The 15,411-nt window shown below is 39.7% G+C and overlaps 1 protein-coding gene across 1 annotated transcript in view; it reads left to right on the forward strand.

The window, feature by feature from the left end:
- Positions 1-3,589: 3,589 nt before the first annotated feature.
- LOC307174334 (major histocompatibility complex class I-related gene protein-like) overlaps positions 3,590-15,411 on the forward strand; it is a gene marked incomplete at its 3' end in the record, with an annotated part of 55,354 nt that continues 43,532 nt past the window's right edge. The window contains exon 1 of the mRNA XM_079898095.1: positions 3,590-3,660. Coding sequence (XP_079754221.1) covers positions 3,606-3,660 — 55 coding nt within the window. The 5' untranslated portion in view covers positions 3,590-3,605. The remainder of the gene's footprint in view (positions 3,661-15,411) is intronic.

The following is a 15,411-nucleotide window of genomic DNA, read 5'->3' on the forward strand; positions in this document are numbered from 1 at the left end:
AATAGTCTTTTAATCAAAACCCACAAGGAACAGGAAGAGAAACTCAAAAACAACCATCCAACAAAGACAACGACAGACAACTAGACAGAACAAGACTTAAATACACAGGTGACAGGGAGGAACTGATTGACAAGATAACTGACATGCAGATGAACCAAAATAACTAATGAGGGTTACCATGGGAACAAATGAATGGCGGGAAACTGAAAAAAAGAAACAAAGAAAAGAGTCCAAAAACAAACAGACATGTAACAGTGATCATGTTCATTTCTTTCCAACAAACTCTGTCAATGTCTGTGCACAATTTTCATTTCATTCGGCCCTGCTGGTGTGTGCAGATTTGGCTACTATCTGACTGAAACCAAACTAAAACACACACACACAAAAAAACTAAGGGGCCGTTTACACAATACTGTTTTCAACTAAAACTGGAAAACTTTTTATGCGTTTTGGCATTTTGGGGGTTCTGAATTTGCAAACTTTTTAAAATGGGTTTCAAAGTGCAAGTTTTTGAAAACGATACCATTATTGTCTCGGTGCAAACTACAAAAACGTGAATTTGTGAAAACAGTGACATCATGCACATGCATATTACGTCATGTGTTCAGGTGCTTAGTTTTTCTTTACAACGTGACATCGCCAACTACTGGCCTGGCATGAATAATACAACGTTTTTAATAAAAAAATTAAATAGGATCAGTGTGAACAGGGATCATTTTAGTTGTCTTACTTCTGTACTTAAAAAACTTAAAGAAAAAAAACGTTTCAGTTTTTTGTACATCGTTGTCGTGTAAACGTGCCCTAAAGACATAGAAATAACCCTGACATTACTGCTGGAGGCGGAGCCAGGGGACTGGGAGACCGGAAGCAGATTTACAAGTTAAGGATGACAGCATACTCACACCAGGCTAGCTTATACATTTTATTAGAATAAATGAAACCCTGGTTTTACAGACAAGGTTTAAGATTAGACGTTGGCCAAACAAAGAATCATTGTCAGATATATCAGCATTCATATCCCCTAATCTATATACTTGTATCTACACTCTCCTCGTAAAATAACTTATGAGCACGTGTAACCGGTATGTAGTGCGCCGTAGATACTTTTTTTCTTTGTGCATCATAAGCCAGGCTTATTTCAGTTAGTCTGACTCATTGTCAAATGATTTGGTTTCATAAAGCTAATTTAGCATATTTATGCTGGGAACTTATGCTGGGAAATAACCTGGTCCAGCGCAGGCTAACTCTTAGGCACATCCTCTAACACAAGGATATTACCACTGACTCTCTCGCATACCATTATTTGACTTTATTAACCACTATCAGTCCAAAAATGAATAGCCTACTGTGTACACAGAAAATCAACTTAAATAAGGCTACAATGATAAATCATACAAGATAGACCTACAAACGTGTTGTATATGAAATGTTTACGTTAACGCTGTATATATATATATTTTTTTTTTTTTGTTAACGCTATATATATATATATATATATTAACATAAACAATTGATATTATACAATTAAATTGAACACGTTTGTAGGTCTTGCGAAATTTATCATTAGCCTACAAAGTTTATATAGCCTACATATACTGTACATATATACATATATATGCTAAAGGTTTTCTTTTCTTACTGACTGAATGTTTTGTGCCCAAGATTTAATTAGATTGTTTTAAAATATATGAATACATTTCTCTCTGGTTTTGTTTGGCAGCTGTAGTACATTTTATGGTTATTAAAAGAACATTAGAACATTACAATCTAAAAAAAAAAAAAGTTTTTTAAAGCAGAAGTTAAAATCACAAAATTAAAAAAAAAAAAAAAAGAAAAAAAAAAGCATAGACTAAATTTTAACTGGTAAGATGAATCTGAGCTTAATAATTGGCATACAGTATATTAGCCTACATTTGATTTACCCCATTACAATATATATTTAATATACTCTATTATGTCTTTCAATTCAAACACAAATATACAATTGGACATTTCATTAAATAAGACATAATAATTGTTCCTTATTTTTCCTTCTACTTTCTTTTCCTTTATTTTTTCCCTTTTGTAATAATACCCTCTCCACCAACACATTAAAAAAACACACAATTAGAAAAATAAACAATAAGTACATAGTTAGACACTTTTACATATGGAAAAAAAAGGAAAAAAATTAAAAAAGAGAATGGAATTTTATGAATAAATAAAACAATTAACATTCACATGTATATCAAACTCTTATAATAATTCCTAATAAGGAATTCAAGTAATATTATTTAAACAACAACAAATAATAATAATATTAAATAAAATAATAAATAAGTAAATTAAAAGGGAGGGAGGGTTAGGCCTAAATAAAAAAGGTAATTAATATATATTCATTTATTTAGAATATTCTTTGATTTAAGAGGTGCCCATATCAAAATGTATACTTTTGCTCTTATAATTTCATGTTATCCTCTCCATAGTGTAACTATAGTATCAACATTTTAAGTGGATCAAAACCTTTCATCAAAGTTATACATGAATTTTGAACAATACCCGTTCTTGTCTTACTTTGATGAACTTTTTTGATCCACTTCATATGTTGACTAAATCTAACCAATCATTTAAAACTGCAGGGGATTCTTGCTTTATCCAAAATGTTGTTATTGCTTTAAAAGCTGTAGTAATTCTCAGTATTCTAAACAAGTATGACTAATCTTTATATAAGTATTTGTATTTTTAATTAGCTTAACTTAAATTTGATTTTAGGTTGATGTCACTTTTTAATCTCTCTTTACTTAGACAGAGCCCATCTTTTGGCAAATGTCACACTTTAATTATTATAGTTATTTTAATTATTTTGATGCTCATAATGCAGCAGAAGGACTTTGATAACTCTACACATTATATAACTTATTTCAGTATTTTGAGTGAAAATCTAATTATTGCAAATTATATTTATTTTTCTGATCAGCTCAATTCTGACCTGGGTTACACAAGCCTATATATTTATCTTCGTTTTAACATTAGTTAACTAGGCTACATTTGTTAACATTAACTAATAATGAACAGCACTACAGCATTTATTAATCTTTGTTAATGTTAATTTCAACATTTAATACATTATTAAAAAATAGTTGTAGGCTATTTGTTAATGCACTGTGAAAATGAATAAAAAGCTGTAGTTCAATACATTAATAAATGAAACCTCAGTGTAAAGTATTATCAAAAAGTCTCTTGTATAGGATGTCCGCATTGCGCTTTATCGCCATTCGCCAACACTCCGACCCAAGCACAACCCACGCGAGATAGGCCTAGCCTCTGGGCCTAATCTATGACACTATAGGCTCATAAATCATATTCACAGTTTTATTACAGCAAAATTATGTAGGCCTGGCTACCACCCACACAGAAGTGAAATTCGAAATAAAACGAAAGAGGGTTAACATGTCTTGAGGAAGAAACTTTCACTGTCTTTTAACTTTAAGCAGCTATAGACGATAATTATCAAAGAACATAGAAGTATAGGCTACACGACGCCTGTTTGTCTGAAGACCGATTTTGCATCGACTTGGGACTTGCACGCATATCTTTTTTTTTTTTACAGAGATTATCCATAACACATGGATTTTCTCAAGATTGTGTATCTGCTGTCATGCTTGACAGTTGTCAATGCAGGTAAGTTAATTTAATGCTTTCCTATCCACCTTATTTTGCAACGCGGAAGTAAGCTTTTAGGAAGTAAGGTAAGGATTTTCTGTTAATGTGTGTGAGAATAGTCAAACTATTTGTGCTACGAACAAGTGTGTTTATAATTATGACAATACATATAATATGGTAAGAAATAGGGGGAGAGCGGGACTCAAACTAACGCGGGGCTAGTTGTTACACCCTTGTTTTATAGTTGCCATATTAACACTATATAGCCGAAAAAATCACAGAACATTTATTTTACTATAGCAAAAGTAAATTTCTGACTTATGTTAATTTTTCATGTCATTTTTCAGGTTCTAACACTGCGTTACAATGTGCCCCTATTAGAACAACGCTATTCTTTTCATACTTTCATGAATTCTATTGAGAAAACTTGAGAAAAAGGTGAATAAAGACTGAGAGTCAATGTTCAGAAATTATTAATTATTATTATGTTTTGAACTATGTTGTATAGCTGTGTTTTCCGGTGTGTTCGTTGTCAAACTCAAAAAAAAAATTATTTTTAATTATTATAAAAATGCCATTATTTTATATTAACCCTTTCACGCATAGTGGTCACTACAGTGGACAGCTATTAAAAAAGCATTTTCTTGAATTTGCACTGGTTTTTATGGCAAAGTTGCACATCAGCCTCTTCATTGGACCCTGATGCATCATCCTATAAATTGCAACCAAGTGGCAAGCCTTTGTGTTTCGATTTTTTCCCCCTCCAAACCAAGATGGCCAAGGGTCAGTCAGACATGCCAAGTTGCTCCGGAATATCCACCCATTCCTTCTATCCTAGGAGACTCTTGTAGGTAAAAAAAAATATTGCAGCATCAAGCAATATCTCATATCACAGTAAAATTTTCCAAGTTTTGATTTTAGATTGAGAGAAAACTCTGATTAATCACGTCCACTGCAGTGGACGTCATGCATCAATTGCTATATTTCAGCTACAATTCATAATTATAATGTGAATATTGTTTTTGAAACTTAAAACTTAAAAACTTAATCTAACACAAATATACAATTGAAAAAACGTATTGAAAAAACGTATTGCTAGGTTTTCTCAGAGGAGGGCTATGATAGAAATGTGCATGTCCATCTTGAACATAATCAGAATGATCAGCTAATAAGGGTAAATCTCCATACTCTGGTGCACTGGAGGGAGCATCTGAGTGGTTTCCACAGTTGTACCTTGACAGGCTGTAGAAAATTCTGATGGAATCACATCCTCATGTTCTGATATCAAAGATATGCGAAGTGCAACTTGTATGAAGTTGTATGAAGCCTTTGCAATATTTCGCATTTATATTTTTTGTATATATTTGATAGTTTTCACATGATTTGATATAATTGTATTGATTAGTTTGTTAAATTCACATACTTTATCTGTTTGATTATTGTCTTATATTTAATTCAGTATGTCTTCAGTTTAAACCATAACCGCATGCTGTCCACTCAAGTGGACATCTGAAGATCTCTTTGAAAAATTTGTAAAAAAATAAAATAAAAATCAATTCTTGTTTTTCATGCCCTAAGAGCAATAAAAACACATAGGAAAAAAATCCTGACTGAGGTTATCATAATTCATGCATGAAAGGGTTAAAAATGTAATAATTTTATTTTATTGATAAAATATTTTAGTTTGTCTTGATTAGATCAGATTGCATTTTATGCTGTCATATGGTCATGTTACAGTGTGCCCCTCACTTGTTACAATGCACCCCACCTATGGGGCATGTTGTCACATTTCACTTCCATTCTTTCGGGGTATGTCAAGAAAAAAGTATACACTGTCTTAATAAAACAAAACGACACTCGGTTACTAACGTAACCTCGGTTCTCTCTAGAGAGGGAACGAGTGTTGCGTAAGTTTAGCTTACGCTACGGGAAAACTCCTTTTCTCGAGAATACTGAAGCAAAAAATTATCCTTAATTTTTAGAATGTAAAACGCATTTGCTGCAGCAGGCAGACATAGGCGAGACAGCTCACGTTCAACTGTTGGCTGTTCTGCGGCAACTGCTGCAACCTATCAGTGCGTCAGACATGACGTCAGCGCCAATGAGAGGCACGCCTCGCGCTGTCGTCATGGCCCGCCAAAAGGGGTGTATAAAAACCCCTCGCCCAGGTTGCACAAGTGATTTCAGTCGACTGGAAGCGAAACCACAGTGCAGCACAAGCACGGCAGGCTACGCAACACTCGTTCCCTCTCTAGAGAGAACCGAGGTTACGTTAGTAACCGAGTGTCGTTCTTTTACGAGAGTACTCTCGTGTTGCGTAAGTTTAGCTTACGCTATGGGAACCCTATGTAAAGCGCCGTGCGTGCTGAGTTTCCAACACTTATGTTCCAAGGGCAGTAGCCCGGAGCTCATGTATAAGTGAAGTAATCGCAACAGCAGAATAGGACGGGACGACTCGGTGTTATGAGATAGGTGCATACACATATATACACAGTTAAGGCAGTATGACCACCTTAAACTGCATAAGCCCACAGGACGTTGCAGCATATCAACAGTCTAATCAAACTGGGTTGGGTAGACAATGTTAATAGCATAATCAGACTGAGAACAGTCTGGCCTGTAAGGCGGGTACTTCCAGGTTATAAAACTATACAAATGTAGACATCGAGGCCCAGCCTGCTGCCATACAAATGTCATGAAGTGAGACCCCACTTGTCCATGCCCACGACGGTCTACTATGCATCTGGACAGGGTCTGTTTCGAGACGGCTAGCCCACCGAACGAAACGAAAAGCTGCTCTGTTTGCCTAAAGGCGGCAGAGCACTCCACATAAATCCTTAAAGCCCTTACCGGGCAAAGGAGGTTAACCCCAGCCTCACTGTCAGACGCAGGGGGGGCAGAGGGGGAAATAACTTGCGCTCTAAAAGGAGTCGCAAGCACTTTTGGGACGTAACCGTGCCTTGGTTTGAGGATGACCTTAGAGTTATTAGGCCCAAATTCCAGGCACGTAGCGCTCACCGAGAGCGCGTGCAGGTTGCCTACCCGTTTTACTGAGGCTAGTGCCAGCAGAAAAGCGGTTTTGAATGACAGGTATTTTAGCTCCACCGCGTGTAATGGTTCGAATGGTCCACCTTTCATGGCCTCTAGGACCGTGGAAAGGTCCCACGCTGGAACCGAGGGTGGCCGAGGAGAATTCAGCCTCCTAGCACCCCTGAGAAAACGGATTATGAGGTCATTCTTTCTCAGCGACTGGCCATTTACAGGTTTAGTAAATGCTGCTATGGCCGCCACATACACTTTGAGTGTGGATGGGGTTCTCCTGCTATCCAACAGCTCTTGTAGGAAAGAAAGCACCACCGTTACCTCACCATCTAGTGGGTTTAAGTCATGAGCTGAGCACCATTCACCGAACACTGACCATTTGGACGCATAGACCCGTCTAGTAGACGGAGCTCTGGCCTCTGTGATCGTGTTCAGCACTCCCTCCGGGAGGTGAAATGGTGATAGTTGATCTCCCACACATGTAGGGCCCACAGCTCGGGGTATGAGTGCCAAATTGCTCCCTGGGCCTGGGACAACAGGTCCTTCCTCAGTGGAATTGGCCATGGAGCTGTGTTCCCCAGTTCCATCAGTTCCATCACCCATAGCGGAGCTACCAGGAGTATCGAGCATTTGCTCTCCCTGACTCGATTACTCGATTCTCCCTGGCTTGATTACCTGTGGTAACAAGGCGACCGGAGGAAACGCATAGAGAGGGCGTCTGGGCCAGTTTAGGGCCAGCGCATCTCTTTCTTTTGAAAAGAACATTGGGCAGTGAACGTTGGTTTGCGATGCGAACAGGTCTACCTCTGCTCTGCCGAAAATGTCCCAGATGTTTCGCACCGTCAGGGGGTGCAGGGACCACTCCCCTGGGGAGAGTTTTGCCCTGGATAGCATATCTGGGCCCACGTTCAGGACGCCCGGCACATGCGCCGCTCTCAGCGAGCATAGATTGTGCTGGCCCCATATGAGGAGGCGTTTTGCTATTGCAAGAAGGCTCTGGGACCTGAGGCCGCCCTGGCGATTTATGTAGGACACCACCGACGTGTTGTCCATTCTGATCAGAACGTGGTGGTTCCTCAGTGTGGGGAGGAAGAGCTGAAGGTTGTTTTCGACCGCTTTCATCTCTAGACAGTTTATGTGTAGACGCTTCTCCGCATCTGACCACAGGCCCATTGAAGGTCTCCCTTCGTATATGGCGCATATGTCGAGACTACTTTGATTCGTGAAGCGATGCCCAGGTTCACGCCGGACTGGTACCAGCCGGTTCTCATCCACGGTTTCAGAGCTGCTACACATGTCTGATTCACCGTGCGATGAAGCAGACCTGATGTCCACGCTCGCGCTGACACCCGCCGTCTCAGCCACAGCTGAAAAGGGCGCATGTGCAGCAGACCCAGCCGCAGCACCGTCGAGGCTGAGGCCATGAGACCCATCATCCTCTGAAACACTCTGAGGGGAAGATTCTTCCCTACAGTGAATGTCGCTGATAGGCGCTGGATCGCTGCCGCGCATTCTCGCATCAGGCGCGCCACCATAGAGCTGGAGTCCAACTCTATCCCCAGAAAAGATATGTCCTGGCTGGGGGATAGAATACTTTTGGCCCAGTTGAATCTGAGACCCAACTGTTCGAGATGGGTCAGCTGTAAAGCTTTGTGTAGCACCAGTTCCTCCTTTGACTGTGCTATAATTAGCCAGTCGTCCAGATAGTTCAGGACTCTCACGCCCCTTCGTCTGAAATGTACGAGGTGCTAAAGACAGGCGGAAGGGAAGGACGGTGTACTGATAAGCCTGGCCCTCGAAGGCGAATCTCAAGAACGGCCTGTGACGGGCTGCTATTTGGATCTGAAAATAGGTGTCTTTCAGATCCACTGATATAAACCAGTCCCCCAGTCGGATTCGAGCGAGGATTTGTTTGGTTGTGATCATTTTGAACGAGTGCGTCATCAGCGCTTTGTTCAAACGTCTGAGATCTAGTATAGGGCAGAGCCCGCCATCCTTCTTTGGTACTAAGACGTAACGGCTGTAAAACCCCGACTCGCTCTCTGCCAAGGGGACGGTTTCCACCGCCCCTTTCCTCAGCAAATTCGCTATTTCGGTGCGAAATAGGTGTGCTACTTCCTGATTCACAGAAGTTTCGACCCGGGCTGTGAAGCGCGGTGGTCTGCGAGCGAATTGTAGCGAGTAGCCCTGTTTCACTATATTTAGCACCCATTTTGAAGCCCCTGGGATCCCTTCCCATGCTTTCACGTGAATGGCCAGGGGTAGAATGAAATCTGGGTTCACGTCGCTCGGATACGGGGACGCGGAGACCCGGCCATGATGACGTACTTCGTTCATCATGCTCATTTCGAATGGGGCAGACAGCACTTCGTACAGGGGCTCTGTAACTGGCACCCTGGCCGTATAAATGGGGAGATGCTTTATTACAGGCTCAGTTCTGTGGGCTCGCGGCGCGAAGCACGGCAAGCTTTCCACAAAGTGTGTGCGCTGAGAGGCAGACACGTGATCTGCACTCGAGACACTGAGAGCGCGAGCTGGGTTCATACGCTGAGGCGTTATGTGTGTGTGTAGCGCAAATAGAGTCATATTCACAGGCAGGGGTGGGCGCTGTACCGCCAGAGCCGGGATCGAACACGGGTCTCTGACACGAAAGCCTAGATTTCACCACAGGGGGGAAATGACGTAAGCTTTCAGTTAGCGTGAGCAGATAAGAGAGCGTCATGTGAATCACGCGGAGGGCACCGGCGTGGGCTCATATGTTTGAAATGCTCATAATACTCGAGCCCCTCCATTTGAATGGGAGGGCGCGAGGGGCGGGCTCGCTTTCTGTGCGTAAGAAAGCTGGCCGCGACATAAAGCAACATAATTTATCTGCCGCCAGAGCTGGGAATCTAATACGGGTCTCTGGCGCGAAAGCCTTAGATTTCGCCACTGAGCCACAGGGGAAAATGACATAAGCTTTCAGTTAGCGTGAGAATATAAGAGAGCGTCATGCAAGTCACGTGGGGTGCACCGGCGTGGGCTCATATGTTTAAAACGCTCATAATGCTCGAGCCCCGCCATATGAACGGGGGGGGCGCGAGGGGCGGGTTCGCTTTCTGTACATAAGAAAGCTGGCCGCGAGCTCACGATGCACGCGGGGTGCACTTGGAACGAGGCATTTGAATCAACGCCACGTTTTGGAGGCGGACTTGATGGCGAACAAAGCCTGTCGAGCCCGCAGGGTCGGCGAGCGCGTGGTACGCGTGGTCTTTACCCAGGCAGGAAGCGCACAGCACGTGGCGGTCCCCGTCGCTGAGAACGGCTCTGCACGAGCCGCAGAATATGGAAGGCATTTAGAAATGCCTGGCTCTTTTAGAGAGAAACGTGTGTGTCGCAGCGGCGAACACACACGGAGCAGTAAAAAGGATATAAGCGCCGGCTAGCGCAGCAGGTACGGCGAGTGAAGGCGGTGAATATCCAGCTGGCGTCCTCATAACTCGAGCTCGTCCCGCTGATGGTGCTGTTCGACGGCGCAGCTTCTTCTCTCAGAGATACAGCGAAGTGTAGTCACTCACTGAAAGGAGACGAAATCACTTGTGCAACCTGGGCGAGGGGTTTTTATAGGCTGAAGCCACACCTCTTTTGGCGGGCCATGACGACAGCGCGAGGCGAGCCTCTCATTGGCGCTGACGTCATGTCTGACGCACTGATAGGTTGCAGCAGTTGCCGCAGAGCAGCCAATAGGCGCGCGAGCTGCCTCGCCTATGTCTGCCTGCTGCAGCAAATGCGTTTTACATTCTAAAAATTAAGGATAATTTTTTGCTTCAGTATTCAAGTCAAGTCAAGTCAAGTTTATTTATATAGCGCTTTTCACAACATAGGTTGTATCAAACCAGCTTCACAGTAATAAATTAAAACAATACATCAATGTTTGTTTCTAGTGGAACGTCCATGTATTCTTGAGAAAAGGAGTTTTCCCTTAGCGTAAGCTAAACTTATGCAACACGAGAGTACTCTCGTAAGAGAACTACATAATTGTAGTAGACGTGTGAAATTAATGTGGGAAAAAATAAATACTCTGATTTACACAAACTACGAAAGTCAAAAAGCTGCGGAACCGTCTGTAGATCCTCTAGGCACCCTTTAAAAAGGGGTGGTTCTCTGAGGAACCACACAGGTTTCCTGAGGAACTCTTATATGAAGCACTGTGTGGAACCACTGTGGGTGCCTCCAGGACCCAAATTTCTATTTTTTTATTTGTATTAAATTAATTTCATGTTGTGACTACGGTTACCATAAACTTATGTTATAATAAACAAACTGAACCAAATACAAAATAAGAATTGTTTATTACATATTTTAGATCCATTTTAATACATACACTTCAATGCACTTGGGGAAAAAAGCTAATAATAGATTAATATCAATGAATACACACAAAAAAAATTGTATAATACATAAGTAACATGAATAATCAATCATGTGTATACAATAGGCTACACAAGAAAAGACATCTCAACAAAATGCATAGAAAACACATGTTCTATGTAATAAATCCATGTAAAAAATAAAAATTGACTAATTAAAAATGTCCATCTTCACTTCATTTTAAAACGTGTTTCAGTTCGCTTAAGTCTGACGCTACTGTTTCCAAGTCCAAAAGCTCTCTCAGATGCCAAAAACAAGTAACAGTGCTAATATGCACTCATTGTTCTGTAATATTCCTGAAAATTATGATCCTAACCTTTATCTCTATTCCGAAATCTCAGATGGTTTAGTTATTCAGCTATTTTGAATCATAAAATGTTGAAGTCTGGGATGCCGTGAGACTGGAGACTATGGCTTTTGAAAAGCTTAAATGTGTGACTTGAATCAACAGTTCCCATAAATGGTTGTTGAGTATTCTCAATATCTAGAAACAAGATAAAGGAAGTAGAAGTAGAGGCTTCGACCCGGAAACAGTATTCCTTATGTCACAACAAGCAGAAAACATTTTCCATTTAAACAGAGTTAAGGTGCAGTAAAATTATCTGTTGTTCTGTGAATGTTCACTGGTGAATTCAGTCATTTCAATAAGAATCCACACGATCAGCAATTTTGTGTGGTGCTTCACACGTTACATTGCTACACTGCTGACAATGGTCAATGGACCTTTTTGACTGTGTAATTTCACGAAATTCACAAATGTGACGCACCTTTACTCACTGCAACATAAAATGCAATCAATTATAAAATCTTCACAAGGGACATGTGAGGTACTTAACGAGTTAGAAAAGTGAAAAGGTGCATCATTTTTATTCTTGTTCAAACTTCAAACTGGTATTTCAGTTTACCGAGATCCCTGCAAAGTACAAAATTTACTGTTAGTAAGGTTATTAAAGTGATAGTTGTGAAATTTAAATAATTTCCTCAGCCTTGTGACGTTCCAGACCTGTTTGACTTTCTGTCTGTGGAACCCAAAAGCAGATCTCAGGCATAATGCAACCCCTGTCACTGTTCGCTTTCACTGCATGAAACACAAGCAGAAAAAAAGTGTGTAAATCATTCATGAAACCATTCTTATGCACACTTGTCTAGTTCAACTCAATGCAACAATTTATGTAAAAATGATTAAGCTCCAAAAATGTCCCAGAAAAGATCCTAAAAATAATCAATGAATTCACAACTCATGTGTTATGGTTTGTGTTGTAAATCTTATGAAGCCATTTAATAGCTTTTTCCTTTTTTTGTCGAAAAAGACCAAACTTGAAGTTATAATTCAGGGTTCAAATGTCTTAGCCTATATTCAAATGCATATGATTAAGGTATAGCCTATAAAAAATGCATAGCATTATTGGCTCCAAACCTGTGATATTACATGAATGTGATTTGAGAGCATGAGGGAAGAAGATTTTAAGAGAATAACTGATTAAAAAACAAGTACACAGTCAAACAATACAATTGCACACAGAGAAAGTTCATAGTAATAAAGTACTTGCATGTGGTGCAGGTACTTACTGTAATTCAATGTTGCCACTGAAACATTGAACTGGTTGTTCTGGGGAAACAAAATAACAAAGCTGATTATTCACAACATAATATTTATTGACCACTAAATGGATTCAAAATGGTATTTGAGAGAATGAGGGCACCTGTAGTAAGTAAAGTTAGGCTAAACAAAAACAGACCAAACTATATTAACCTGCTTTTGTTAACGTCATTCATAACAAACGCCAATGACGACAGCAGGAATCAGCTAAATAGGCTGTATATCAGCAATTTGAAGACACAGTTGTACAGAATATGTTGAATTGAATGACTAACTTTAAATCAATCTAAGACAATAAGTCAATAATTTCCATTTGTTCATTAGATCAACGTAGTTAGCATCGCGGCTAAAACCTTCATACCAGTACAATAAACGAGTGGTAAACACTGTAAAAACGTAGTAATGTATAATAAATTTAGTTTATATATGTGTGTTTGAATATATAGTGAGTATTTATATTTCTTTGGCGAGTTTACAAACCTTGTAACGGAGAGCCGAACAAACGGCGGAAGATGCGGCAGGCTTTGATGAGGAGAGCCGTTACTTTCAAACTCGATGACGATCAGCTGAGCTTTGTTGCGCGCGAGCAGCGCGAGCATCACTGAAGCGACGACAGCAGAGGAATAGAGAGCCTAAGTCCCTCCCCTTCCGGTCGACCACCATGGGACCTTATTTCGGAAAAATATTGTATGGTAGTCAATGGCGAGAGACAACAAATATTTTGATCTCGTTTGAATTGTGCCCTGATTTACACATATGATGTTTGTCAATTTAAAAGATACATTTTAAAGTCAAGAAAGTCGCAGCTTGATGTAAAACTGCTGAGGTATAAGACTGTGAAAATACGTAATTACAAAGACTACAAACCCAGAAGGCGCACATGCGACGTCATACCTTTTCTCTCAATGAATGAAGCTAACTTTACTGAAGCTAACGTCTGTCTTTTTATCTATAGTCTTACATTATAATCGTAACGTTACGCCGTCATGCCTGAGTGTTTTGAGCCAGAATACACACATACGAGCAACGGATCTTGTGACGTACATAGTGCGAGACGAGAGATGTAGTTCATTGAGCGATTTTCACATAAAACTAAACGTTACTCTTCTGTTTTATGACAAACTGCGACTTTCTTGACCTTCATAATTACCTTTTAAATTGACAAACATCATATAGTTCAGGGCACAGTTCAGACGGAATAAAAAGATAAGTTATCTCTCGCCATTGACTTCCATACATATTTTTTCCGAAATAAGGTCCCATGAGCCGGAAGCGGAGGGGCGGGACTTAGGCTCTCTATAGCAGCAGTTTCGTGACTGAATAAAACCTTTATCCTCCTAGTTCTTCTTCTTCAAATAATAATTTATGAAGAAGTAAAAAATATTATTTTATTACTATTATTTATTCAATAATAATTAATGAATTTTTAGTATTAATATTATTATTATTTAGTGTTGTTGTTTAAGATTTAAATTAATCAATAAAATAGGCCTATACTAAATAAATGTAAGCTACCCAGGTGAAAAAGACGTAGGCTACTGTTAAATGTATTAATATGCATTAAAGTAGGTCATATTTGTATTGAAGGCCTACTAAAAACACACTCAAGTACATTTTTAATAGTAGCCTACGTATTTTTCACCTGGGTATGTATACTGAATCAAACTTAAGTAATAATAGGATATAATAATAATAATATCATTCTGGCCTCACTGAACCATTGGGTTCCTCCAGATGCTAGCTTTACATAAGAGATCTTCCAGGAACCACTTAAATGTTAAAAGATCTTCCAATAACCCTTTTATCACATTCAAGTTCCTCTATTTTCCCCCAAAGCACTTCGAGGTCTCATAGTAATGAAAAGGTGACTCCAGAACCTCTGAACTAAATACAAAGTGCTTAAAGGATCCCATAAGTTCCAGCAAGAACCTCAGATATTGTCAATGCTCCTCCAGTAAACCTACTATAGGAGAAAGAGCTTTGAGGCACTTAAATTACATTTTATGTTCCTTGAGTATCCGACAGGATATTTGAGGCTCCTTTAGTTTTTACAGTGTGGTCTTGTCATAAACTCATGGACTTTGCCTGGACTCTGACTCAAATTAGCTTGTCTCTAGTACAACATTGCCTGTTAATAATTAATAGTAAATAATATTTTTATATATTCTTTCACCCGTTATCAGCATGGTTAAAAATGCTGCAACCACCATCCAAATCTCTCTTGATTCATCCTGCCTATTTTTGCTTCTCTGTTTCACTGTTCCACATCAAGTACAATACAAGGTTCTTAACAGAGGAACATTGCTTCTCGAATATTTTAATGTGGATGACAACTTTTATAATTAACTTTACAATTTATAAATACTGTGTACTGATGTAATATTTATCACAAGTATATCATTGTGGCAAATAAACAAACAATTCTGAATAAGAGACAAATAGGCCTACGCTAATTGTCTTTGAGGTTTATTTTCTTGCAAGAAAAGGTCAGCAGTCATACAGTCACACAGAGTGACAGTGAGGGGAGGGCATCTTTCCTCTTTTATAGACTCAACTCTCAGAATGTCTCTAGGCCAATGATGGTGTTTTCAACCATATGTGGAACATTATGAGACTTGTTCATCATATTTTATCCTTGACCTCCTTTCACGTACCAACACTCTTCTATTGTCATGATGGTCACACACATCTTAAAGTTAAAATGTATTCTTCAGTTA

The sequence above is a fragment of the Squalius cephalus genome (assembly GCF_949319135.1).
Source record: "Squalius cephalus genome assembly, chromosome: 16".
NCBI classification, from domain to species: Eukaryota; Metazoa; Chordata; class Actinopteri; order Cypriniformes; family Leuciscidae; genus Squalius; species Squalius cephalus.